This window comes from Trifolium pratense, linkage group LG7 (genome assembly GCF_020283565.1).
Source record: "Trifolium pratense cultivar HEN17-A07 linkage group LG7, ARS_RC_1.1, whole genome shotgun sequence".
Taxonomy (NCBI): domain Eukaryota; kingdom Viridiplantae; phylum Streptophyta; class Magnoliopsida; order Fabales; family Fabaceae; genus Trifolium; species Trifolium pratense.
Window position 1 is genome coordinate 291,247 of NC_060065.1, and position 27,247 is coordinate 318,493.

Genomic DNA, 27,247 nt, shown 5'->3' on the forward strand with positions numbered 1-27,247 from the left:
ACAGCCACTTGATGACATTAATGGCTATCAAGAGTCTTGACCCAATGTCGGGGACTATATATACTCCACTTCTGTATTGAAGTCAAATATGTATCCTTACACACAGAAAACCTCTGCTACACGTTTAACTGACTTAAGCGTCGGGGCACCTGCAGGTACACAACCCCCTCCCACTTCATCGGGGTTGGAACGGAACAACGCCGGACGCGGTTACTCTTCTGATTAGGTAAAATCAAACTCTTTTTAATAATAATTCTTACATTTCCAAAAAATTGTTTTTAAAAATCTTACCAAACTTAGGCTCCGTTTGGTACAATAGAAATAAAATTACGCAAAACAATGCATGAATTTGGACCACAGTTAGTCTAAGTTCATGCATTGATTTGTATAATTTTGTTTCATTCCACTTTCTTTCCATTGTACCAAACGAAACATTAGTCCATGTTGCACACTAAAAACGACATTGTCCGCGTCCATTTGAACGGAGACACGTGGCATAACAGATGACATCCTTGAGGTTGAGGCATTAACACGGACGACTAAGATTTGATGCAAAGACGGAGTATGTTTGTAGATGACTTAACGTGCACTCAATTTGAGTGTACACTGTTTGTTGTTTAGCATATAAAAGTCGTCAAACCAAGCAAGCAACGCAAGTAAGTAAGTAACTTGTCTTTGTCTCCACTTAGTACTACTACTACTGCTAATACTACTGTTTTAAGTAACTTACCACAAAAAATCAGATATTTTTAGAAATCTCAAATCTGAAACAGAGAAAAACAATATGGGTGCTCTCGATCACATTTCTGACCTATTTGACTGCTCCGGTGGCACTTCCAAACACAAACACCGCAAACAATTGCAGGTAACTATTATATTATCAGATCCATTTCATTTATTCTCTCTGTTTTAATTTATTATTATTATTATTATTATTATTATTATTATTATTATTATTATTATTATTATAGTAGAAATAGAAATAAAAAAGATTATGATGATTATGCAGACGGTGGAAGTGAAAGTGAAGATGGACTGCGAAGGTTGCGAGAGGAAAGTGAGAAGGGCTGTTGAAGGAATGAAAGGGGTTGACAAAGTCGATATAGAGAGGAAGGCAAGCAAAGTCACTGTTGTAGGTTATGTTGAACCCAACAAAGTGGTGGCGCGTATTGCTCACCGCACTGGGAAGAGGGCTGAGATATGGCCATATGTACCATACGATGTCGTTGATCACCCATATGCTCAGGGTACATACGACAAGAAAGCACCCTCCGGTTATGTCAGAAACACTTACGACAACAATCAGTACTCTGGATCCCATCTAGCGCGTGCTAGTTCCACCGAGGTTCGCTACACCACCGCCTTCAGCGACGAGAACCCCGCCGCTTGTTCTGTCATGTGATCGATGTCACTTCTTAATTGCTTCTTCGTCTGTTATTGTTGTTTGTTTGTTTGTTTGTTTGTGGAACTTGGATCCAATTAGCCAAATTTGTTCTGTTTTGTTTGTAAAATAGAGAGTATTTTATTTATGGTTTTTGGGAAGGAATCTATGTTCATACACCAGCCAGTAGTAGCTTGTTAATTATTTGGGTCCGTACGTCATATTATTCTACTGCCCAGTTTTTGATTCATTCAATCAAACATTACAATTGCCTGCAATTTCTCCTTCTCCTGGCTCCTCACTCATGCCAAATCATTTATTTATTTTTAATTAAACTACTTTTTTTAATTACTAATATTGAGTTGTCTCGGCCTTATCACCACAGTGGCCATAAATTTGTTAGCTGGAATAATGAGTTCACATATGGTGTGTGTGTGAAATGAAAACAAAAGTCTCATTTGTATTTAATGATTACCTACATCAAAAAATGAGTTCACATATGACTTCAATAACTACCTACATCAATTATTTAATGATTTTAGTAGAAAAAAAACTTTTACATATGGAGATCTTTTTCTTCTTTATCTTTTTCTAGAGTAAATATGATATGATAAAATGGTACAGTATAATAACTAAAAGTTGACGCATGTGCCACAAAATGTGTCTCCCGACCCCATCGATGGGATATGGAGGGATTGGCTGCATTATATCAGGATATTCATGGACTCATATTTTATGGATATGGATATACGAGTTGCTTTTTTGGATAGTAAAACAAAGTGAAAATTCGTCCCCGTAGCTTAATTATTGCACTATATGTACAGGAGTCCGAGTTCGAACTCGGCACGGTGAATTTTCTTGCCACTGGCCTACTTTAAAAAAAAAAGCGAAAATTCTTGACAAAAAAAAAAGCAAAAATTTGGGTTGTTGGCCCTCTTTTGTATCAACCCTTTTTTGTATTAAAAAAAAAAGCAAAAACTAAAAAACATATTTTCTTTAGGTCATGACAAAGTGTCCTCGGGACATGACATTTGTTAAGCATACTAAAAAAAGGTTTAAATACAGTTTTACTCCTCCTATTTTAAATAAATCGGAATTTTACCCCATATTTTAAAATCCGGAATTTTACCCCATATTTTAAAATCCGGAATTTTACCCCCTCTATTTTATAATTCTTTGGATTTTACCCCTTGAAATTCTGCACAAAATCTGCTTATGAGCATCAACTTCAAAACATTGCACAAAACTCAATTGTGATTAACAATTCACCAAACCGGTACCAAAATGACCGTAATCGAGTTAGTTTTCCACATAATCAAATCCCACTAAATTTGAAGTTACAGAGAGATTAATTACCGTTTTAGTGAAGGTTTGTCCACATTAATTATCGTATGGACCTACTACTGGTATTTTCGTCATGTCTCTCATCATGTAGCTCCATTTTGAATAGTATTTAAATGTCAGGTAAGCTAACGAAATTACCCTTGTTTACATTTCAATTTCATCGAATTTGGAGTTACGATGCGTTCGATAGACGATGTTGAATTTGAAGGTTATAAGCAGATTTTTGCAGAATTAGTAATTGGACAGTGATGTGGCGTGGTGAGTCATTGTCTGCGTGGCAAAACACGATGATGTGGCATGTGAGTCACTTGTAAGTTGTAACTAGGGGTGGACAAGGCCCACACAACCAACCCAGCCCGCTATACCCGGAAAAAAAAAACCGCAATGGGTTGGATTCGGGCGGTTCACGGGTTCGCGGGTCTCACTTTTCGGTTTCAAGTGACTATGAATGGTCGGGTTCGGTTCATATAATTTGAACCACGGTTAACCGAACCGACCCACATAATTATATTTTATTTATTTATTTTGATAACTATACGACGTCGTTTTGAGTCTTTTGTTCACATGGTCACCTCCATTCACTCATTCTTCACCACAACTAGTAATTCCTCCAAACCCTAGCAGAGAAGTGTGCCTCACTAGCATACCTCATCCGCCGCCGCCTCCTCATCCACCGCCGTCCGCTCTCGTCCATCCACCATCATCTCATCTGTTTCTTGTTCCTTTTCTTTTTTTCGTTTCTCTTTCCTTTCTTGAATTCTTTTGCTAACTCTAAATTTTTTTTTGCTTTATTTATCTTGATATGTACAAGAAGAAGGAAGTATATTTGTTTTTCAATCAAAGGTCCAAATTCCCATCTCAGTTTTTTTTTTCAACTTCAACCTCTGTATCTCTTTCCTTTCTATGTTTTTTTTTTTTTTTTTACTTCAATTTTTAGAGTTTTCAAGTTAGTGTTTGTTATTTCAGTTTCTATTTTTCTCAAGTTTTGGTTTTTGATGTTACTATTCGACTAATTATTTTGTTAATTTGTGAGTTAGGGTTTGAGAATCTTCAATCTCTGTTTGAATTTTTCAGATCTGTGATGAAAAAACATACTAAAAAATAGATCTGTTTTATTTTTTTGTTAGTAAATTGTAGATATGTGTGTGTCTGTTTGTGGTTCTAGAAATAAGGTCTTACAACATTAAACCCAGAAATTCATTACGTTTCAATCCCTTCTGTGTGTGTCTGTTTGTGATTCTCGAACCCTTTCTTATTTGTGTTTGTGTTTTGGATTTAAATTTCTGTTCTTGTTTCCATGATTGATTGAATTTAGGTTAAATTTCTATTGCATGATTGATCGGTAATGGTAGTGATCTTGAGCTTTTGGGTGAAATTTAATTGTTGTTTGGGTAATTAGCTTGTATGGTTTATGTCTAAAGGCAATGTAAGCATTGTAATTCTGGTTTGTGTCTGATTTATTTTCATCCACTTCTTGTCTAATGGATACTTAGGTGTTGATGTGTATATTAGTTTTGCAGTTCGATTTAATATGCAGTCCAAATCGAGCTGCACATTAACTTTTCTGTGCAATCATTTTGCTTCCTGGAATTGATTGTTATTCCTGACACTTCATATTGCTTATTTTGCTTCTTAAAATTCATATTTGCTTCCTAAAACTCATTTCCGATTGGTTGTTGTTGTTCCAGCCTGCTGCAATTGGTTGTTTCTATTGTTGTGAAAGAAAGAAAAAACCTAAATTGCGGAATCTAGGATCCGAAATTATTGCCGTTCTCAAGCTATGCTCCAAAAGGATAATTTTGTCAGTTTGAAGGGCCTGTAAGCAATATAGGGGGCCTAAAAAGCAATTTTCAAAAACTTGAAAATAGGCCAATTAAAGAAATGTCAATTAAACAGGAAAAAAAAATCAATTGGACTGCAAAATCGTATAAAACCATCCGTTTGACCCGTAACCCGCTTAAACCCAACCCGCCCAATCCGTTAATAGATTTTGGGTTGATATGGGCCAGAGATTTCCACCCGCGGATTGAGCCGGTTTGAGGTTTTGAGCCCATACCGACCCAACCCGGCCCGTTGTCCACCCCTAGTTGTAACATGTGTGTTGACTTGGTAAAAATTAGTGGGGGACCCATCTTTTGCAAATAGGGCTAAAGTTAGATGGCCAAAATTGTAAGTTTGTGATAGTTAGAGGATAAAAGTGAAATTTAATTTGATTTCTTTAGGGTTTTTTTTTTCTTTCCCATTTACTCTCTCTATTTCTTCTTCAACCCATTCTCTCTTTCAAGGCTGGCCTTCCTCCTTTGAGTACTTGGTGGGGGAGATGAAGGGATTGTTCATGGAGGTCACACCACCGGAAGACGGCGGCACAAAGTCGTGCGCCACCATGACTGCAAAACATATATGGTCGTGCGACACCGACAACCATGTCAAGGCAACGACCTACGATGACGATGGCAAGGCAACGCTAGTCGACAATGTTGACAAGGTAACGACTGAAAGAAAACACGGGTGATAAAAATTTGTCTTTATTATTACGTAGTAACAAAATATGTCAAAGTTTGTAACATAAACAATGTACGTAGTCATAGTGTCAATACACAACTTCTACCAAATATATTTATCTATCTATTAAATTTTTTATAAAAGTTAATATTTTGAAAATATTTGTAGAAACAAATTAAATATTTATATTAGTAACAAAATATATTTAAAATATTTTATATAAATATTATACATAGTTATTTTTTGACTTATTTATACATAGTTAAATTGTGTCGATAATGTAATAGGTAAACTCAAAATGATGACCGTAGCTGACCGCATTTAATGCAATTCTTGCCAATGACACAAGAGAGAATTAGTCAAAGTAATACAAGCTTTTCCTATAAAAAAATGAAAGTAAATAATATGTTAAAAAAAAAATCAAAGTAAATAATACTACAAACTTTAATTTTTGACAATAATAATACAAGCTTTATAAAACGCATGCCTTTTTTTTTTCAAACTAATAAGGAATGTTTTTTTTTTTTCGCTATATTCCGCCAATATTAATAGAATTGCTGTATATATATATTTTTCCCTATTATTTCCTATGCAAAAGGGGAAATAAAATTTTAGAATGCAAGGGATTCAAAAGTAGTAAAGTAGTATAAAAGGGGACTTTCCTTGTTTTATTATTTTTTTTTTTCAGTGTGTAAGAAAAATACTAGTAATATACTCCGTAATATAATACACTGTACACTATTATTTTTTATAGGTTCCCTCTATAAGTGATAAACCTATTTGAGATGTGCCCGATTTTATATATATATATATAGTCAAAATTAAAATTTTGGTTCAATATTAAAATATTGTAAAAAAAAAATGTTATTAGAGTCTAATTCCTTACAATAGATTCTATTCTCATTGATATGCACTATTATTAATAAATTGGTTGATATTCGCAAAATAAAATTTATTTAATTTTAATTGAATTTAAATGTGAGTGATTAGTCTTACATCGAACAAAATTATATATATGTTCAATATGTTTTAATAATTTGGGTGAAATTTCTCTATGCTTTTAAAAAATAAAATAAAAAAATAGGGTCAATATATATATGCCTAACCAAATTGTCTTTTAGTGGTTTCCATCATTAACTCGATTTCTCTCTTGGAGCTCAATAACCATCGATTTTACTTTTAATGCTCTTCAAATATTAAGGGACTTTAACGTCACATCTTCATATAATATTAAGGTATTGAATATATGAGTGTGGCTAATTCTAAGCTTAATGTAATATATATTCCCTTCCTTTCTTTTGTTTGCTATGATTTTCTCCAATTCAATTTTTTTTTTTATAGGTATATTGAACAAAAAGACCATAACCATGACATTGAATGAAGTGTGTGGAAATGAAGAATTTTCGACAAATCTCGGATAATTGCTAGTTATTAATCAGTCAATGAAGAATTAAGTGCTTAATTTGAAACATAAAAGTGGTTGTTTGTTTTTGAAATCATGTCTAGGTGTCTACCCTTTCCTCCACCAAATTATGTGAAGAACGGCCTAGGAGGTGACAAACTCCTACAACAATTGGAGGTAATTTAGATATATTTAAATATATTTGAAAAAAAAAGTTGTTTCGACTTAGTTGTGCATATATTTTGCGGCATGAACTATAGAAGTCCATTGTTTTTAATATATACCTATAATCTCACCTAAGTGTGTTTAATAAATTGAGCCTTAATTAATTAACTACTGGAATTTAATTCATGTTGTAGAAAATGGGTCTGCATTGCATTTGACTTTGTGCTATAGTTAATGATCACCATTATTAATTTCATGTAACTTCCATGCTTAATGCTTACATTTAGTGTCCATAATTAAGAAGTACTAGTAATAATCACATAATGATCTCGACAACCAGTTACAATCTTGAGTGCTAGCAAGAATCCCACTAAATTATGTGAAGATATTTCAACCAATATTATATCTATCTATTCTATATAAAGTGACCGGTCAACAAATTTTAAGTTGCAATCACATAACTCATTTTTTATATATTCTGATTTTATTATTTGAAATGACAAATATTCTTTTAATTTAGTAGAAGCAGTTTAAGTGATGACCTCTTTAACACTCTAACTTAAATTTTCGCTTCAAGCCTCAATATACATTGGGCCGGCGGCCTTGACTCTAAGTAACTGTGCTATGCTATTCCTCGAAATCATGAAGCTACCTTATGGTTAATTTTATTGTTGATTCTTGTTTTTCATATTGAAGCTCCGAAGAAAGAAGGCAGAGTATGGGAAGAAGAAGAAGGAGGAAGAGAAAAGGAAGGAAGAAAAAGAGAAGAAAAGGTCCCATGATGACGACGGCAATGATAAGAAGAAGAAGAAGAAGAAGAAGAAAAGGAAGGAGGAAAAAAGAGAGAAGAAAAGGTCCCATAATAAGAAGATGAGTACTACTCAAGAGGATGAAAAAAAGGAGTACAAAAAGTTGATTGAAAATTGGGTTCCTCTTCCGCTGCAAATGGTTCCAACTGATTTTGAAAATGAAGAATGGCTGGCTACAAAAAATGATTCCAATGATCCAACCAAACATGTCAGCAGTAGTAGTAGCAGCACTGCAGACATCAAACAAGGAATCCAACCACTTGCCTATTTTTTGCCTCATGCAGACATCTATGCTTTACCTTATGTCTCACCTTTTTAACAAGAAACTATATAATGTTGAATCAGATGGAAGATTTCTTGGCATCAATTAGGCTAGGGTAAATTGTTGAGGATTGCAAAGACAAGGTAGGATTAATGATCAAATTCATGGTTCTCATCATAAACTTGCATGTGCTAGTTATCAAGTTTATTATTTATAGGACTTATTATCTATAGATTTATTAGGGGCTGATCAATGAATCCATGTCAGTGTCACCAACATTTAATTCTTCTAGTTTTGGTATGATGGAGACATCATCTTTCATAAATAAAGTAAAAATATAAAGAGCATTAACAGAACTCGGATGATAATTTAAACTCGAATTTTCACCCGAGTCTTTAATATGTTGATAGCAACCATAATTTGGTTATGGTTCAATCTGTGCATGTTATGTTATTATAAAAGTTTTGCTATTGAGGTTGGTAACTGCATAAAGTAATTACTGAGAATCCATTTCCCTAATTATTTTGATCAGCCGCCAAGGTTACTGACTGATCCAGGCCACGAGGACTTCATTTCAAGGTTACACGCTTTGAATTATCGGTTCATCCAACTCCATAAAAACGGTAAAATCCTTTATTAGTATATTTATTATTGAGACGAAACTTGAAATGGAAACCATGTCTCTAAATCTTCCAAACATTCTTAACAGGTTATGGCAGGGGATAGATCTTTTATTTAATACTATATCCATAGTATACACACTACTAATCACTAATATAAGCTTCATAAAATTGGAAGGAGCTAATTAATTGAAACTAGATGATCTGCTCCATGGTTCTTTCAAACTTTCACTATTATTGCTGTTCCCTATACTACTACTACTATATGATGCAGTATCATTGTCAACATCAAGTAATGCAAGGCTCAAGTGCAAATCTGCGCTTGAATTTGGATAGACTTCGTCATCAATATTTTCCTGATTTTCTGAATGATCACAATCACCCTTATGAGGCTTAAATAAGTTTTCGACTTTCTCCTCACATCCTTTTAAGATTTTCAGTACCTGCACATAATCAAAGTTTTTTAAAATTGATTGAAAATGTGACTTTCTACTATAAACCTAACAGCTTCAGAGGATCATTGCCATTGGTATTACCTGATTCATTGTAGGACGAAGGCGTGCAGACTGTGTAATGCATAAAGATGCTGCCAGAACCAATTTGTTCATTTGGGCTATATCAAATTTCCCTTCCAACTTTGGATCCAATAAGCTTTTAACATCTCCACTCTCCAAAATTGGTTTTGCCCATGTGACCAAACTCTCATGTTCTTTGCAAGTTTTGGAGTCAATTGGTTCCCTCCCTGATATAAGTTCAAGTAGGACAACACCAAAGGCATAGACATCTATTTTGTCACTGACCTTTCCATACATGAAATATTCTGGTGCAAGATAACCAAAGGTTCCTACCACATCATCTTGTATCACAAAAGATGAACTTGTTGGTCCCCACATGGCAAGTCCAAAATCAGATAACTGTATGTCACATGCATGAAGAAACAAAAATAATAAATATGTCTCCCATCACAATCACAAATTTCAAACACAAAATAGTATATTTCATTGTCATTACTAAGTAATAGTATCAAATAAATTATGAGTACATGTGGCTCAAACCCGTGGGAAAGAAGAATGTTTGAAGACTTGACATCTCTATGTATAATTGGCTTGGAGGTTTGATTATTGTGCAGGTAATTCAGTGCTTCACCAATCCCAACTGCTATCTTAAATCTGTCTTCCCATGACAACATAGATCCATCCTTGTTCTTACCTATATCCATTATTTTCCAATTTCATCGGAAAAGTAGTTAGTCTCCGTCTACGTGCTAGTAATTTTTAAGTTTAGTGATAAGTGAAAAGAGAAGAAAAATTAATTGGACTAACCGCGTAGATTTTGGTCTAAGGTTCCTTGCGGAAAATAATCATAAACAGATATCAAAGTCTCATCCTTGATGCAAATTCCTAGTAGAGGGGCAATGGATGTATGGTTCAATGAGGACATTATTTCCACTTCAAGTGCAAAATCTTTGAAGGCTTGTTTTGACGACTGCATAACTTTGACTGCTACCGGCTTTCCATCGGGAAGGGTTCCTCTGTACACACGATTGCTCCCTCCAATCCCAATCACATTTTCTTCAGAGAATTGACAAGTGCAAGAATCAAGAACCTCAAAGATGAACCACTTGCAGCTATTGAAACTATTAATTTTTCTATAGCTCTGATCTTTAATTTGAGATGAAATGTGTGTTGACCGATCTGGTAAGTTCATTGCCCATTGCACTACAGACATGTCCCTCGACATTTCTGTATGCGCCCTGCGCAAAAGCGGCCATCCAAGTTTCTGCGAAGTTGATAATCTTGATGACACATTCATCTCTTCTTTAAATGATTGTTCCTCCAATTCTGTATTATCTTGTTGGCTCTTTGATTTCTTATTCCCCAAGTTGTCTTCAAATGCAGACTGGACCACCTTGCTAATAAGACTTGGTCTTGGATCATCTATAACACCACCTACCATAATCATAATAATCTTTATTCTTAGATGGAAACAAATTTACTACAGTGGATTTTCTTTGAGAACAAAAAGAAAACTAAAACACGTTCCTTATATATTTTAAATATAAAAACAAGCTAAACACATGTGCTTAAATGTGACATGATATATATGAATCATAGGATATACTACCAAATAAACCAAACCTATTAGTTGTTTATTATCGGTGCACCTTTGGAACACAATTCTTGCATCCTGGATACCGATAACATCGGTGCTGCTTGGTAGTCCTTTTGCGCAATATTTAGCTGTTGAAGCTCCACCCCTGAAAATGAAACATGTTTTAGAATAATAATAATAATCAGAAGAAAAGTAAAAACTGAAGAAATGAATGAAGGTAAGTTAAATCCACATACCCTACCACTAGAGCAATGGCAGCACTGTTTTTTGCTTCTCTGAGGAGAATTTTTCGAATAGATCTTCCTGTGAAGATATGAACAGAGAGACCAACCTGAAATTCAATGAGGCCAAATGAATAATGAATGCTATAGTGACATTTTAACAACTTTTTAATGAATGAATAAGAAAACGACAGTTAGGTGCATAATAATAAATGATAACAAAACTGTGACTGTGTGTACTAAATTTGTAAAATGTACCTTTTTCGCATCGCATAACCCTTCATAAACCTCTAAATAATCATCTACCAAGGCCTTGCTTTCAGAAACATGATCTATAAATTAAAAATACAAGTGAGTAACAAATAAATTGTACCAAGTATAAGAAAAAGTAGATAAGATATGATAGTAATTATATTAACCTGGAGTTGTAACAACATGGATGGCAATAACAGAATCACCAGGTTGAGCAACTTTGACTATAGCCCAATTCAGAACATGTCTGCTATGTCTATCAATTCTAATTCCAACCAAAATACATCTCTCTTTCACTGTCATCTCCCTTTTCCGCTATATACCAAACAATCAATCAATCAATCTCAAGTCGCACTTTCTCTTATTGGATGAAATTTAACTCCTTCTATGAAAAAGAAAAAAACAGAACACAACTATACATACCATGGTTGTTTGTTGAGACATGAGATTATTTTTACTATATAGTATAGTAATATATATAAACTAGCTATGAGAGATATGATAAACAAATTAATCCCGTTGAATATTGCATTGCATGAATCCATTGGATGTAACAAAAGGTGACAAAGAAAGGAAGAGATGGTCAACCGGTCATGGTAAGTATTATTATGAGAATGAAAAAAATGTGGAATTAAAGAAGCAAAAAGGAATAAAGTATAAACAAGAAAAGACAAAGAAATATGAACCAAAATGTTGTAACTAAGCAGCCTACCTACTGCACTAACAGGATTTGGAAGAAGATGATATTAATTTTAATTAATGTTGAGAATAAATAAATAAGTAAGCACTTCACTGATGGCTTAATGAAAATGGGATAAATAAATAGTTGTTACTTCAAATTTCTAATTTATTTTTTTTAATACACAAAATGTTACTAGTAAATACGTTAGTTTCAAAACTACTACTACTAATATTTTAACACCATAATCTTGTTATTTAGAAAAATCAATTTAAGTAGAAACAATTAAACATATCATTTCAAAACTAATTAATAAGGTCACTAACAAACAGTAAAAGGCAAAAGTCTAAGTTGTCTGCCAAAGTTTTGTGTGGTTAGCTGAGACTGTTGCATCCAAATTAATCAACAACTATTAATAAACAATACTACTAACTCATCTCATCTCATCAGCAACAATAAACTAGTATATCGTTATTTCTCAAGTCGTGCCATCATTCTTATTTTATTTTTAAACATGCAAATGCTGACATAGAACAATGACATAATCATCTTTCAGAACACCTTTCCAACAATCAATTTCATCTTTGAAAAATAATAAAATGGTAGATCATTAAAAAAAACTATTCTCTTTCTTTTATTTATCATGGTTTCAAAATTTATGTGAACCAATTAATTAATCGCGATAGTGATCAATCAGATAAATATGAATTGGACATACGGTAACATCTTAACCTGAAACCTCAAGAAATTTGTTATATGAATCATCTTACTTATATATTGGTAAACATCTTTTCATCGAATATAAGATTCTTATTCACACATAATATACCAACAATATATATATATAATTAAAAGCGACAACTAAAAATTATTAGGTAAGAAGAATAAAAATAATTAGTAGTTCAAGCATCACAATCTTAATTGTGGTAATCTGGTTCTGGTCCCTACAGGGCACAAGCCTTGGTATATATAAAGCATAAACTGTGAATTTACCACCAGAAATTAGATAGGGTCTGTGGCCTACTCTACTCAACTACATTCTTGGAATCAAGTTAAAAAAATTATGATTTTGCAAAAGAATTAGATAGGGTCTGCCAACCACAAGTACAGTACTGTAGGTTGCTGTCATCAATCCTTGCATCATAGTTTGAAATGGCGTCACAAATTTCCATTTCCATGGGATGTACCTTTGTGTTTTGCGAAATTGGGGTACGAAACTGTCTGTGTCAACATGAAAGCTTAATTTGTTTTTATAATTTCTCTATTTTCATGGCACTTACTTATTTAGATGCACAATTCACACTTTCACCATCAAATCAAACGGTCAAAATAGAGGCCTAAGAAAATTATGAACGCTTAACAAAAGTTCACATGTCATGTAATTCAAGTAGTTCTTGATCACATGATTATGTTGTAAAGCTTAGTACAACTAAGTAACAATCTCACTGCAATCTGAGTAACAATTTGCTTATTCAATTTGCTGAGTTTTTCTATATGTTACTTGACAAATGTTACTGAATAATAATATAATCCCATGACATGTTCTATACGGATGGATGGAAGTGAACCATTAAATTTGGTTCAATGGATTGAAACAATAACGCCAACAGCTGAAAATCAGCTTGTTTCTACTCTATGAGTATCGGTATCTGACATGTATCATATACGATACTTCGCCATTTTTGAAGTATCCGAGATTCATAGCTCTTCCTTGTTTATTATTAGCATAATATTAGAAATATCTTTACGGTGTGTTTGGATGGGGGAATGTTTTGAGGTAATGTAATATTTTGAGGGAATTCAAATGATTTAAGGTGAATTCCATTGTTTGGATTATAATTTGAAGAATTTTCAAAATGATAAAAATTTATGAAATATTTTGTTCAAGTTAAATTTAGAGAATTTCAAATGATACCTAAACCTAAGAATTTTAAATTTCTTCATTGTTATAATTTTAAAATTTTGTATTTTGTCCTCACATTTTCAAAAATTTCAAATTGACCCCAATAATTTCCAAAATATTGCAAACTGGCCCCTCAAATTTTCAAACATTATAATTTGACCCCTCGAGATTTTTTGAAATTTACAAATTGACCCCTAATTTCAATTTTCAAATTTGGCCCAAAAAATATTTTTTTTATAAAAGTTGCCCAAAATGATGACAATGATTTTTTTTGTTACTCCATCCAAACAAAAAAATTGAGAAATGAAAGTAATTTAATTGAATCATTTGAATTGCCTAGAATTCTAAATTCTTTAAAATTTCTCAATTACCTCATCCAAACTCTTAGGTAAATGAGTTTATAAATAAATGTATAAGAAATTTATGAAATAAACATAATAAAATTTAACGAGATTGGTGAATATCATGACAAAGCCCAGTAATTTCCTAGAGCTTCTGTCCATGAAGAAAATTAACAAGAACAAGAAAAACAGTTGATGGATAAGAAATTGCAATTTAACATGACTTGGATCACAGGTTGTCAATAGCACATCTCAACTATCAAATTGAAGAGAGAAAATTACACCCAGCTGTTTTCATATTAAGTTGTTCAATTAAGATGAGCTAAACTCCACTTTGAACGATATATTCATCAACAAATACTTAATTTATCTTTTGAAGGAAGTTGCTCAATTAAGATGAGCCAAACTCATCTAGTTTACCCCAAATTGATAACAATGTAGATAATCTATAGTAAAATCTGGTATTCATATGATGAATATAACTGAGTGAAATAAATTCTTTATTGTGCGGGACTTTGGCATATTTTGCCCAAGAAACTAATATTTCAAGTGGACCTCACTACTCTGGGGCACTAATGTACACTATATTGATTTTTACCGCCACCCTGCAGTAGCCCTCATTTTCTTCTCAGCACATGTTTTCCCCTCAACAAAATCAAGCAATGCAACACACAAATTTCAGAAGTCCTCATCCGAACTAACAAGATCTAGTTCAATCATCTTTCCCGTACTTTTTGTGGTTTTATCGACCAAACCTTGCCCCTCTGTTTTTACTCTTTTTACATCTAACTGTTGGTTTCTTATGAGAGAAGAGTGTCCATTATTCACAGAAGATGACTTCCTGAAAATAATAAATAACATGTAACTAGTGTGTTAAGCCACTAATAGTAACATGCATAAGATGTAATATTAACCTATAACCTCTGTAACATCTCACCTCTTCTCTGCGCATTTGCTTTGTTCATTTCGAGTCTTTGGTTCATTTTTCATCATTTTTTGATCAGCTTTACCTGCAAACAGTTGTGAAAGGCTAAAAGTCAGCTATGAATACAGTATACATAAACACACGATATTCCCATTAAAGTTACAAGATAGTCTAATCACCTGTAACCTCGGAAAGAAATCTAATTCCTTGCGAGTGTGAAGTTGTCACTTTTCCTGCATTGCTGGTATCAAAATTAATGTATTAATGCTTGTGCTGAAGGAACTAAAGTGGAGAAAACGATTAAATCTAATTTGCCAAACCTCAATGCCTTTCTGAGACCATCCACGGATAACAATTTCAGTGGCTTAGTCTTTTTCAAGTTTGTTTTGTCAGCGAGGGGATCAACTAAGTATATTCCTTCTGACTTGAGATTATCTCTTGGCCTAAATGATGTTCTTAAGTTTCTGCTAACAAGAACCACATGTTTATGTCACATCCATATGTCATACGAAATAAAGTAAGTTGAGCGCATTTGTAATAAGAATTGAAAGAGCTAAACACTCACCCTCCCTTGAGTTCAGTTCGCCCTGTAGAATATTTCTCTGATGATTTCTGCCATAAATTATTGGTTAGTGAATTGATATCCTTGTTACAATAGAATATTGACAGAAAACATGAAATAATTAAATGCCACTTACTGATTTGTGATATTTACAATAAGTCCCCTGACGCCTGAAATAACAAGGATTGATGGTTATGAAGTGAATCATTCAGAGTTTGAAAAATATCATCAATTGTAAGAAGGAAAACAACATGGAAGAAATAGAAACATGGTTTACAAGGAAAGGTAGTAATTGGAGTCTGGAGAAACAGAATAATAATCTAGGGACATCAAGGAAACTTTTCAAATATAATAATCTAGTTTAATTAGCGAGACTCAAACTGCTTCCATTCAAGGCAGACAGATCCTTGACGGGGTCCTGGTTGCTAACAAAGTGATAGATGAAGCAAAAAGAACGAAGAAAGAGGCTCTCCTTTTTAAGGTGGACTTTGAAAAGGCTTACGATTCAGTTGAATGGGAATTTTTGGAGTTCGTTATGGAAAAGATGAGGTTCCCGATAAAGTGGAGAATATGGATCAGGGAATGTATAAGCACTACTATGATTTCGGTGCTTATAAATGGCAGCCCTTCTAAGGAATTCAAAATGGAGAGGGGCCTTCGTCAAGGAGATCCGCTATCTCCTTTTTTATTTCTTCTGGTGGCTGAAGGTTTTAATGTTCTTATGAACAAAGCAGTGGAAGTTAGAAACTTTCAGGGATACTGTGTCGGCTGTGATGAAGATATCTCAATATCCCATCTTCAATTCGCAGATGATACTTTTATCATTGGTAAAAAGTGTTGGTCGAATATTCTTGCCATGAAGGCAATCCTCCAGCTGTTTGAACTAATATCCGGATTGAGGGTGAACTTTCATAAAAGTGAATTAATCGGGATAAATGTGTCTTTGTCTTGGCTTCAAGACGCAGCAAAATCTTTGAATTGTAAGGTAGGCAGCCTCCCTACTAAATATCTTGGATTACCTATTGGGGGGGACCCTAGAAAGAGCCGAACTTGGGAACCGGTAATCAGCTCGGTGCAGAAGAAACTATCATCTTGGAAGTGTCGTTCGTTATCAATGGGTGGTCAACTTGTGCTGATTAAATCCGTTCTGTCTGCTCTGCCAATATACTTCTTGTTGTTCTTCAAGATTCCGCGGGGGGAGTGTCGAGGCAAAGAAAGTCCATTGGGTTAAGTGGGACAGAGTGTGCAAACCAAAAGAAGAGGGAGGATTAGGAATTAGAAATTTGAAACTGTTCAACATAGCTCTGTTAGGAAAGTGGTGGTGGAGGTTAAAAAACAAAAAAGATTCGTTATGGTGTAGAGTGCTTTTAGGTAGATATGGTAAGGATTTGGGTTTTGTCAAAAACTATGGTAGGATTTGGGTTTTGTCAAAAATAAAAGTTCCTTATGGTGGAGAGATTTAAACGATATAGCAAACTTTAAGAGTCAAGGGAGGGATAGATGGTTTGAGGACCACTTAACCAAGGTGGTGGGGAACAGGAGAAAAACACTATTTTGGAATGAACCTTTGGTGGAAGGAGATACTTTAAGTAAGTTTTTTAATAGACTTTCTGATCTGTCTCTGGACAAGGAAAAATGTGTAGCCGATATGATCTCATAGAGGAGGAAGGAGTTAAGAACGTTAGATGGAGGTGGAGGAGGAGACTGTTTCAATGGGAGGATGAGATGCGGAGGTTTGCAGAGGCATAGTGCTCGGAGTTGTGAGGAAAGAGGAGGAGGAAGATCGGTGGCAGTGGGGAGGAGAGAGCTATACGGTTAAAAATGCTTACCTTTATCTTACCGAAGGTGAGAGTGAGGATATGAACTGGACTAAAGAGGTGTGGAATCCGTTAATTCCGTCAAAATTATCAATTCTTGTCTGGCGGTTACTACAAAACAGATTCCCGACTAAGGAAAATCTTAGTAAGAGAGGGATTAGACTGAACTCGTCGGTACTTTGTGTAGGAGGATGTGGAAAGGCGAAGACTGAAAATCATGTATTCTTTAATTGTCCTATCTTCGCGGTGACGTGGAGAGAGTTAGTGAAATGGTTAGAGGTTCCGACAGTGTTACCGGAAGGTGGGTATGACCATCTAGTATCGTTTAATAGTCTGATCTGTGGGAAGGCGAAGACCAAGGAGAGGTTAGGAGTTATTTGGTTCTCTAATGTGTATTGTATTTGGAAGGTTAGAAATGAAATGGTTTTTAACCATAGGTGTTGATTGGGAAAAGGTGGTGGAGGAGGCAAAAGTTTTATCTTGGAGAATTTTAAGAACTCGAGCTAAAGGTTTTTCTTTTAATCTCAGCAATTGGATCTTGAACCCGTTAGGGTGTATGTGAATTAATTGAGAGGCACTTGTTTAGAAATTTTCATTTCTGCAGTCTGTGTTCTGCTTGGTTTTTTGCTGTCATGCTGCCTTGTTTTGCAGGATCAGTGGAGAGTAGTGTTTTAGGTAGTCAAGGGCGGAAAAAGCCTTGGAGGACTGTTTTTTTATATCTGGATCTTATTCTGGAGTTGTCTGCGGTTGTAGAGAAAGGCTGTGTGGAATCCTCCTGAGTACATGTGTTGTCTTGGTTGATTCTCATAAAGTCTTTGCTCGGTGTCTTCAGGACAGAAGCGGGCAAGTTTCTGTAACCCGAGCATTTCTAATGGTGGGATGCGAGATCCTAAGATGCTATGCAATTAGGAGGTTTTGTTGCTTTTCTCAGCTCAGACGCTCCGTATCATTGATCTTTCCCTCCAGCTTAAGCATCAAGTAGAAATTGGGGCTTTGTATTCTGCAGAGTGGATAGCTTTTTTCCTGTGGGATGGGTGATAATATCTGTAGCATTGGCTTGAAACCTGTGTCCTTGAATCTTTTATGTGTGTAGTTTTTATTCTGTTTGGTTTTGAGCTTGTATTGGAGTGAATCAAAGGTTAGGCTATTGTTATAAGGTGGTTTATTTATCCCTGTACATATTCTTGTATCAGACTTTTTCTTGTGTGTATTTAGCACTTCTTGTGACTAGATCACCCTTAATAAATTTTGCTGTTTCAAAAAAAAAATGCTTATAATGCTTTTGTATATTCCCTTAAACTGGCATAAAAAAACAATTTGAAAGTTCAGTTTAAGTTTTGTACAAGAATGACGAGACTTTTTTCCAGACAGTTTTACAATTATTATTAAACACGGTGCGCTTTGAAAACACTTCTCAGCAAGAATCCATGTATGACAAGCACATGGATCCATGTTACAGCTTAAGAATCCTTACATTTTTTTCCTTCAAATGTATTTAAGAACATATCTTTACCAAAAAAAAAAAAAAAACTTATACACACATTTTGCATCAACAACTAGCACAGTCTATATTTTACTTTTTTCCCCTTAAAAGTGCCAGTCTAAGGTATCCCTAGCTATTGAATTGCTATCAATATGTAAATGCAAGAACTGTGGTGAAGAACCATGAATCCAGTCAGTGTCAAATTCCACACATTTAAATCAGGCTTTTTCATTGAAGGGAGAATCTATCTATATAAGTGTCGATACTAATAGAAGGAAAAAAAAAACTGTGATTGTTACTCACTCTTTACTCCTTTAGTAAATTGCATATATGATCATTATGGTGATTAGGTTCAGACAATTAAGAAAGAATCCTATTGGAATTCCACAGCTAACATATGAAAATAACAAGATAGTAGATACATATTTAATTTGCTTACTTATTTATGACCAGTGTACAAGTCATCCCATCTGCTCTTTTCCCTTTGCAAACTCCGTAATCAACAGAGGTTCCCATCTTCATAATTTGGTTAGGGGAGTATATACTCAAAGAAAAACCATTACCCTGCAGAAACAATATAAAAGAGTTAGATAGACAGAAAAATGTAATCAACTGAGAAAAATTAGATAGACAGACAGATACCTTGGCATCCTTGCGGACAGCAGAATTGAAGAGGGCAAAGACGGTTCCTGCGGGCTCATGGCAATTCTTCTGATAAGCATCTCCAAACAAGAAAAGAGAAACAATATTTTCATCCAAACATCCAATTTTCCATATGCAGTAGCTCTTCCCATTTGAACTTGTTTTCTGAACCCCCTTCTCAGTCAACACGCCAACAGTAACCCAAGTTCCAGAAAAAGTATCCCCATTCACCAAATTCCTGAATACACACACACACACACAGAGTGAGTCGGTAAACAAATGTCCATAATCAGTAATAAGAGTAGAGAGAGAGAGAGAGAGAGAGAGAGAGAGAGAGAGAGAGAGAATGAGGTGAAGAAGATTAGTAGTTACTTGATGACAGGTAGGCGAACAAAACGAATGTCTTGAACACATTCCCTAAATTCAGCAGGGGTTAAACATTGGTTCCTGGCAGGCACAGTAAGTAAAAGTAGATGTTATAAACATAGATTGAGATTGCAATAAATAAGCTTATTATGAGTAAGTAAGTAAGTAAGTAACCTTATGCGAAGACCGGAGAATTTGTCAATATCATCGTTGAAAGGGGGTTTAGTAATTGATTTAGGGTTAGGGTTAGAGGGTTGGTGGTGAAGGCAATCTTGAACGGCATCTCTGAAAACAGACATGTCTGGTTTCTCCCTTTGCTTGTGTCTGGGCGACACTTCATGGTGGTCGTCATCATCATCGACTGCAATTACATGAATGAATGAATGAATGAATGAATGAGAAACGTAATTAGTAATATTAAAGAGATGAATGAATGAAAGTGACGATGATTACGAGGAGAGGGAGAAGGTGGAGGGGTTTCAAGAACAGTGTCGTCGTGGTCGTCCTGAAGGGAAAGCAGGAGATCCAGGTCGTCGCTGTCTTCTTCATGCTTTGACGACATCCTCTGATATGATTTACCAACAAAGCACAACACAATACAAGAGATCTAGGAAGAAGGGATTTGATTGATTTTTTATTAGACTGAACTGAATGAAAGAGAAAGGGAAAAAGAGGGAAAACAAAACATGTCAAATATTTCGTTTGGAGGGAATTCAATTCATGGCGGTAATAATTCATTTTTTGTCAAAATAAAAAATAGGTATTCTTAAAATAATTAAGTACATGTACCCTGTACTTTATGGGTGTGTTTGATTTGTTAAAGGGTAAGTACTAGACAGAACAGTACAGAACAAACTTTTGGGATATTGAACATTTTTTTGTCTCATACGATATTTTGTTAATAAAATGGTATTTTGACATTTTAGACAACTTGTACTGCGAACAAAAAGTTGTGCTGTGGTTTAGTGAGGGACAAAAAATTCTGTTTTTGTCCTGTCCATTGCTTCCCAGTTTGTCCAGTTCCTGAAACAGTTTTACAATCAAACACAGTACAACTACAGTTATCCTGTCCAGTCCCTTATTTTTTAGCAGATCAAAGAGACCCTATAAGTACAGTACATATACGGTATCATATGTACAAAATATTTTGATTTTCTTTATTGCATTTCAATTATTTCTTTTAATTTTCATGAAGATAGTGCGGACTGTGAACAAAAAAAAATCTTCAAATCACAACAATAGTAATTCACTCAAAAAATATATTTTTTAATATTTATATTAAAATATTAGTACCTTTGTTTTATAATTTTTTTTTTTTTTGATAAGCCCTTTGTTTTATAATTGAAAAATGTTATTTAAACATCAACTAACAAACAAAAATAAGATATCATGCACTATTTGACTTTTTTAATAATAATTGTTTGAGCTGCCTCAGTGTGCGTGCATAGAGTGGATGAACAACATTGTTGTATTTTTGTCAGCAAAATTTGATGTTCGAAATATCTCTTTATAAATTTACCGAATTTTGTAATTGTATTCATACCAAATATGGGCACGATATGCATCATAGATAATAATTAATAACATTCATAAATCATAATACAAACTTTCATATATACTTTAAAAACTCAACAATTGATTTGGTGTACTCTCGATAAAAATTGAACTTCAACTTTTATATTTTAACTTCTTTCACCTTTAGTTCAAACTAATTGAGTTATCCATGCATTCAATTTGGCGTACTAAATAAGAAACCAACATATAATTTTGTTAATTCTCCAATGAATTTGACATGTCCAATATTCCATCGAAGTTATTAGCAATGAGCATATGGTTTTGGGCATATAAATTTCACTAATGGGCTTATGATTTTGCGAATTCTCCCATCAATTTTCCTTCAAGATTTACTTTTGCCTAGGGATGGCAACGGACACCCATGGGTGCAGGTTTGACACTTACCAAACTCACACCCGAAATTATCACCCAAACCCAAAGGCTGTTCAGGTGGCAAAACAACACCCACGCCCACACCCATTGGGTTCGGGTTTTTTCCACCCAAACCCAAACCCGCAGCACATTTGAAAATAATTTGCAAATTTAAGAAATTAAATTCCAACATAGATTTTGAAGTAAATTACAACTAAAATTAAGGTCTTCCAAGGAAATTTAAACATAGACTTTCAAGAAATTAAATTACAACTAAAATTTAAGGTCTTCCAAGGAAATTGAGGGAGACTATGAGGGTAATTAGGTAATTCTAAAATATTTCGGGTATGTGTATGGGTTTCGGGTGTGAGTTTGACTGATACCAAACCCACACCCATATTATCGGGTGTCACCCGAACCCAAACCCAAACCCAGTCAAATCGGGTTTTCGCCCGTTGACTTGGGTTCGGGTGGGTCTCTCGGGTTTGAGTTTTTTTGTCATCCCTACTTTTGCCACACAACTGATTCTGGGGCGCGTCCTACAAAATTATCAATATACTCTTGTCCGCTACTTAAGTAGCGAATTCTATGTAGGAAAATGATATTTTTAAGAAAAAATCACCATACCAAATTTTTTATAACATCTGCAAGTTAAGTAACATGGCTACTAGTCAGGCAAGTACATCTTCTTTTATTTGTCCCACTCTTGGATGTTTATGGTTAATGAATATAAATGCTTTTCATGAAAAGTTGATATACAAGGCATATGTGTACTGATAAGGCAACTAAGTAATTTATGGTTAATGAATATAAATGGTTATCATGAAAGGTTTATATACAAGACATACATGTACCGATAAGACAATTAAGTAATTACACATAATTGACATAATGTCTTGGGTAATTAACTAGAGCTATACACAAAAGGCAATCAATCAATGATATTAATGTTGGAGGCCAAAAATAGAATTGGATGCTACGATGCATGTTTTATTGTATGCTAATGCTAATGGTGAGGCCAAAAATAGTGTGAGGGAAATGAAAGAAAAGAAATAGCGACAATTCTAGGACGAAGAAAAAATAACACCCACCAATAATTTTCAAGAAAAGGGCGATATTTTCTCAAGACGTTATGCTATGTTTAGTCTTTTCCCCACCCATATATGAGTGTCTCCGTCGAATGATGTGAACTAGCTTTCGGACACCTCCTCGATATGAGAAGGCGGATCCAATGAAGGCCCATATACACTGACCACCTCAATTATCACATTAATTCTTTGTGTCGTGTTTGTTTGTTTGTTTGTTTGTTGTTTCAAACAAACAAACATGACTCGCACCATCGTCGCCTTCCTTTCCGTAATATTAGTTCTCTTACCAGCTATCGTTACTGCACGTGGAGGTCATCCGGGAAAGGGTAAACATAATCATGCTCGTGTTGTTGGTTTTCGAAACGTCACTTATGATGGAAAGTCACTCTTTGTCAATGGAAGACGTGAACTCCTCTTCTCCGGTTCCATACACTACACTCGCAGCACCCCTGAAGTATGTATAATCATGTCATTTTTGTTTATTACTAGCTAGTATATGATTGTAACAATAATAAGAACAAACTTTTAAAAAATAATAATGATTGATGTATGTGGTATTATTGTGCAGATGTGGCCAGACATTCTTGAAAAGGCAAGACACGGAGGTTTGAACGTTATTCAAACTTACGTGTTTTGGAACGTTCATGAGCCAGAGCAAGGCAAAGTATATAAATGATAAATTTAATCGTTTGATTCAATTTATGTATGGAACATGTGATGTGAATGTGATTTTAAACTTGATTTCTTTTTGTGTTTTTCGTATGTTATGTTATACAGTTCAACTTCGAAGGCAACTATGATTTGGTGAAGTTTATTAGGTTGGTTCAACAGAAAGGAATGTATGTGACCCTAAGAGTTGGACCTTTCATCCAAGCCGAATGGAACCACGGGTATGTGTGGGAAGCTAGCTTCTTCTAATGTATACATGATTTAATTTTATGACTCATTCTCACCCTTTACTCCAAATACCTCATATACCAGAGGTCTTCCATATTGGCTAAGAGAGGTTCCGGGGATCATATTTCGTACTGATAATGAGCCCTATAAGGTAAATACTATTGTATTTAAATTTTTTAAAAAAAAAAACAAAATTGAATAAAAATGTACGACATGACAACTAAATTGTAAGTCATTTATTTTTCTAATGAATTGAAGAAACACATGAAAGCATTCGTGGGAAAAATTATACAAATGATGAAAGATGAGAAGCTCTTTGCTCCCCAAGGAGGCCCCATCATTTTGGCACAGGTTTTTATTTATTTTCTACAACTTCCTTTTGTTTATTTTATTATCAATTAATTAATATGCTAACTTGCAATACGATAATTTTTTGCATTGATTCATGCAGATTGAAAACGAGTACAACCATATCCAACTTGCCTATGAGGAGGAGGGAGATCGTTATGTTCAATGGGCCGCAAATATGGCAGTGGCCTTTGACATTGGAGTTCCGTGGGTCATGTGCAAGCAAAAGGATGCTCCTGATCCCGTCGTAAGTTATTATTATTATTACTAGCCGGATACCTCGCGGCATTAAACAAAGTGGAGTCCCGAAGTGATGAGTTAAATAATTTATTTGGCAGATCAATGCATGCAATGGAAGACATTGTGGTGACACCTTCTCGGGACCAAACAAACCATACAAGCCATCCATATGGACTGAAAACTGGACTGCTCAGTACAGAGTATTTGGTGATCCAGTATCTCAAAGATCTGCAGAAGATATTGCCTTCTCAGTTGCCCGATTCTTCTCCAAGAATGGAAATTTGGTCAACTACTATATGGTAATATATTGCTTCTTCATGTCCTTTTTATAAGAGACACTTTATCTTTCTAGATTTATTGAAATATTAATATATCTAATCAACTCAACTGAACTAGAAATTAACCTTGAACTAATTGTAGTACCATGGTGGAACAAACTTTGGAAGAACAAGTTCTGCCTTTACAACAACCCGTTATTATGATGAGGCACCTCTTGACGAATACGGTCTTGAGAGGCAACCAAAATGGAGCCACCTCAGGGACGCCCACACAGCTATGCTCCTTTGCAGAAAGGCTATTCTTCATGGTGTTCCCACCGTCCAAAAGCTCAACACCTTCCACGAGGTATCATCGCCATTTTATAATCATTATTATTAATTAAGTAAGCTATGCAATATTATTCATCCATCTACATCTACATTATAATAACTTTGAGAAAATATAATGCATGCAGGTTAGAGTGTTTGAGAAACCTGAAGCAAATATATGTGCTGCTTTTATCACTAACAACCACACTACTGAACCAGCCACCATCAATTTCAGAGGTTCTAACTACTTTTTGCCACCACATTCCATCAGTGTCCTCCCCGATTGCAAGACTGTCGTTTACAACACACAAAGTGTAATTAACTAACTAACTAACTTGTTTATTTATTATAAACAAATTTCAATCATTAAGCTACCTAACAAATTAAGCAGATGGTTAATTGCTTTAATTACTCATTATTATAATGAATGAACAGATTGTTTCACAACATAATGCAAGGAACTTCGTGAGGTCTGCCGTCGCAAACAACCTCAAATGGGAGGTGTTTTCAGAGCCAATTCCATCAACCAATAAACTCCCATCAAATCAAAAATTTCCAGCAGAGCTTTACGTCTTACTTAAAGACACCACAGATTATGGATGGTACACCACCAGGTGAAGATTCATTTTAACTTTAATTTAATTTGAAAATATGCGCGCAACTCACTACTTCCTCATATCTATTATAACTTTAATTTTAAAATATGCAGCTTTGAGTTGGATCCAGAAGACTTGCCAAAGAAGAGTGGGGCAGCCCCCGTTCTTCGTATTATGAGTCTCGGGCACACACTCTCCGCATTCGTTAATGGACAGTACATTGGTAAGTACAATACTAAAGGAAAATTGCGAGCGAGAAGAGATGATAAGTTATTCGTATAATTATAACTTTGATTTGAAATAGGTACTGGTCATGGTACCCATGATGATAAAACTTTTGAATTTGAGCAACCCGCAAACTTCAAGGTTGGAACCAACTATGTATCCATCTTGGCCACCACAGTTGGGCTACCAGTAAGACACTGTTTTCCTTAATCAAATAAATTTAAGCTTTAATTACTGATATAAAAGGACAAATAATCATACAACAATGTTTTTGCTGAATCCCTTCACTTCAAATAATACAGGACAGTGGAGCTTACATGGAACACAGGTATGCTGGACCCAAGTCCATATCCGTCCTTGGTCTCAATACCGGAACAATTGATCTCTCTGAAAACGGCTGGGGTAACCGGGTAATAATCTAAATCATTCATTCATTGTTACTATAAATATATAAATGGCATAATATATAATTCAATTCAATTTGCAGGTTGGTCTCAAAGGCGAACAACTTCAAATTTTCTCCGAGGAAGGATCAAAGAAGGTGGAGTGGAGTCCATCCGTAGGACAAGCACGTGCTCTCTCGTGGTTTAAAACAAGATTTGCCACACCGGAGGGTAGGGGTCCTGTTGCCATAAGGATGACTGGTATGGGAAAGGGAATGATTTGGGTGAACGGTCAAAGCATTGGTCGTCACTGGATGACATTCCTTTCTCCTCTTGGACATCCCACTCAAGCAGAGTACCACATCCCAAGATCTTACCTCAACATCAACGGTAAAGACAATTTGCTTGTTGTATTGGAAGAGGAGAACGCGTGTCCAGATAAGATTGAGATATTGAATGTTGACAGAGATACAATCTGCAGTCACATTGCAGAGAACGAACCTGCTAATGTGAATTCGTGGGTATCTAGACACGGACAATTCCGTTCTGTTGTGAAAGGTGTTGCTGGACCACAAGCTTCACTCAAATGTCCAAGCGGCAAAAAGATTGTAGCTGTGGAGTTTGCAAGCTTCGGTGACCCTTCTGGTTACTGTGGAAAGTTTAGTCTCGGCAATTGTAATGCTGGTCCTACGAAGAGCATTGTTGAGAAGGAATGCTTGGGGAAAAAAAAATGTATGGTTAGTGTGAGTGGTTCAAATTTGAACGGAAATGGTGTAGATGGTTGCCCAGGTATAGTGAAAACACTTGCTATCCAAGCTAAGTGTTCTTACTAGAGTGAGAGTTGGGTGGTTGGTTTCATTATTATTTGGCCAATTCAGTCCAGAAGCTCAAAAATGTGTCATATATATTGGAACATCTTCTTGTTTCATATATCTATCTATCTACACATTCAATTAAATATACATATTTCTCAATCCTTACTACTACTACTTATGCAATTAACTTTAAAACATATAATATGAGTACTGAACTTATGTACCCAAAAAAAGGCTTAAACTAATTATTATTATTATTTTTTATGAGCGCTTAAAGTAAACTAATTTGAACGAAAATGCAATTTGAATTCTATAAAAACTAGATATAGATCTGGAAACACCATTCTCTAGTTT

At 34.9% G+C, this 27,247-nt stretch overlaps 5 protein-coding genes across 7 annotated transcripts; 3 read left to right on the top strand and 2 right to left on the bottom strand.

Annotated features, from left to right (window-relative positions):
* Nucleotides 1-648: 648 nt before the first annotated feature.
* Nucleotides 649-1,659, top strand: LOC123897147 (heavy metal-associated isoprenylated plant protein 26-like). Its single transcript, XM_045947660.1, has 2 exons — nucleotides 649-865; nucleotides 1,010-1,659. The coding sequence occupies exons 1-2, from the start codon at nucleotides 785-787 to the stop codon at nucleotides 1,400-1,402; spliced, it is 474 nt and encodes a 157-aa protein (XP_045803616.1). The 5' UTR covers nucleotides 649-784; the 3' UTR covers nucleotides 1,403-1,659.
* A 5,066-nt stretch (nucleotides 1,660-6,725) lies between these two features.
* Nucleotides 6,726-8,029, top strand: LOC123899625 (rho GTPase-activating protein gacO-like). Its single transcript, XM_045950797.1, has 2 exons — nucleotides 6,726-6,806; nucleotides 7,491-8,029. Exons 1-2 carry the CDS (start codon nucleotides 6,726-6,728, stop codon nucleotides 7,920-7,922), a joined length of 513 nt encoding a protein of 170 aa, XP_045806753.1. The 3' UTR covers nucleotides 7,923-8,029.
* A 286-nt stretch (nucleotides 8,030-8,315) lies between these two features.
* LOC123897148 (pto-interacting protein 1-like) lies at nucleotides 8,316-11,645 on the bottom strand. Of its 3 annotated transcripts, XM_045947661.1 has the most exons (9): nucleotides 11,494-11,645; nucleotides 11,238-11,385; nucleotides 11,077-11,150; nucleotides 10,834-10,928; nucleotides 10,624-10,742; nucleotides 9,808-10,434; nucleotides 9,528-9,694; nucleotides 9,022-9,399; nucleotides 8,316-8,928 (listed from the first exon to the last, which is right to left on the bottom strand). In XM_045947661.1, exons 1-9 carry the CDS (start codon nucleotides 11,512-11,514, stop codon nucleotides 8,671-8,673), a joined length of 1,887 nt encoding a protein of 628 aa, XP_045803617.1. In that variant the 5' UTR covers nucleotides 11,515-11,645; the 3' UTR covers nucleotides 8,316-8,670. The 3 variants fall into 3 exon arrangements, with proteins under 3 accessions (XP_045803617.1, XP_045803619.1, XP_045803620.1); XM_045947663.1 differs by lacking the exon at nucleotides 11,494-11,645 and having other exon boundaries at nucleotides 8,472-8,928; nucleotides 10,650-10,742; nucleotides 10,839-10,928; nucleotides 11,238-11,376; XM_045947664.1 differs by lacking the exons at nucleotides 11,077-11,150; nucleotides 11,238-11,385; nucleotides 11,494-11,645 and having other exon boundaries at nucleotides 8,474-8,928; nucleotides 10,839-10,855.
* A 2,639-nt stretch (nucleotides 11,646-14,284) lies between these two features.
* On the bottom strand, nucleotides 14,285-20,441 carry LOC123897149 (protein MCM10 homolog). The gene is made up of 11 exons (XM_045947665.1): nucleotides 20,242-20,441; nucleotides 19,963-20,149; nucleotides 19,795-19,869; nucleotides 19,423-19,660; nucleotides 19,220-19,344; nucleotides 15,617-15,650; nucleotides 15,484-15,530; nucleotides 15,239-15,382; nucleotides 15,098-15,159; nucleotides 14,931-15,003; nucleotides 14,285-14,834 (listed from the first exon to the last, which is right to left on the bottom strand). The coding sequence occupies exons 1-11, from the start codon at nucleotides 20,348-20,350 to the stop codon at nucleotides 14,672-14,674; spliced, it is 1,257 nt and encodes a 418-aa protein (XP_045803621.1). The 5' UTR covers nucleotides 20,351-20,441; the 3' UTR covers nucleotides 14,285-14,671.
* A 2,929-nt stretch (nucleotides 20,442-23,370) lies between these two features.
* On the top strand, nucleotides 23,371-27,046 carry LOC123897151 (beta-galactosidase 13-like). Its single transcript, XM_045947667.1, has 13 exons — nucleotides 23,371-23,466; nucleotides 23,580-23,692; nucleotides 23,784-23,850; nucleotides 23,958-24,050; nucleotides 24,151-24,294; nucleotides 24,386-24,586; nucleotides 24,708-24,911; nucleotides 25,021-25,188; nucleotides 25,310-25,488; nucleotides 25,584-25,693; nucleotides 25,775-25,884; nucleotides 25,998-26,105; nucleotides 26,183-27,046. Exons 1-13 carry the CDS (start codon nucleotides 23,371-23,373, stop codon nucleotides 26,909-26,911), a joined length of 2,322 nt encoding a protein of 773 aa, XP_045803623.1. The 3' UTR covers nucleotides 26,912-27,046.
* Nucleotides 27,047-27,247: the final 201 nt, after the last annotated feature.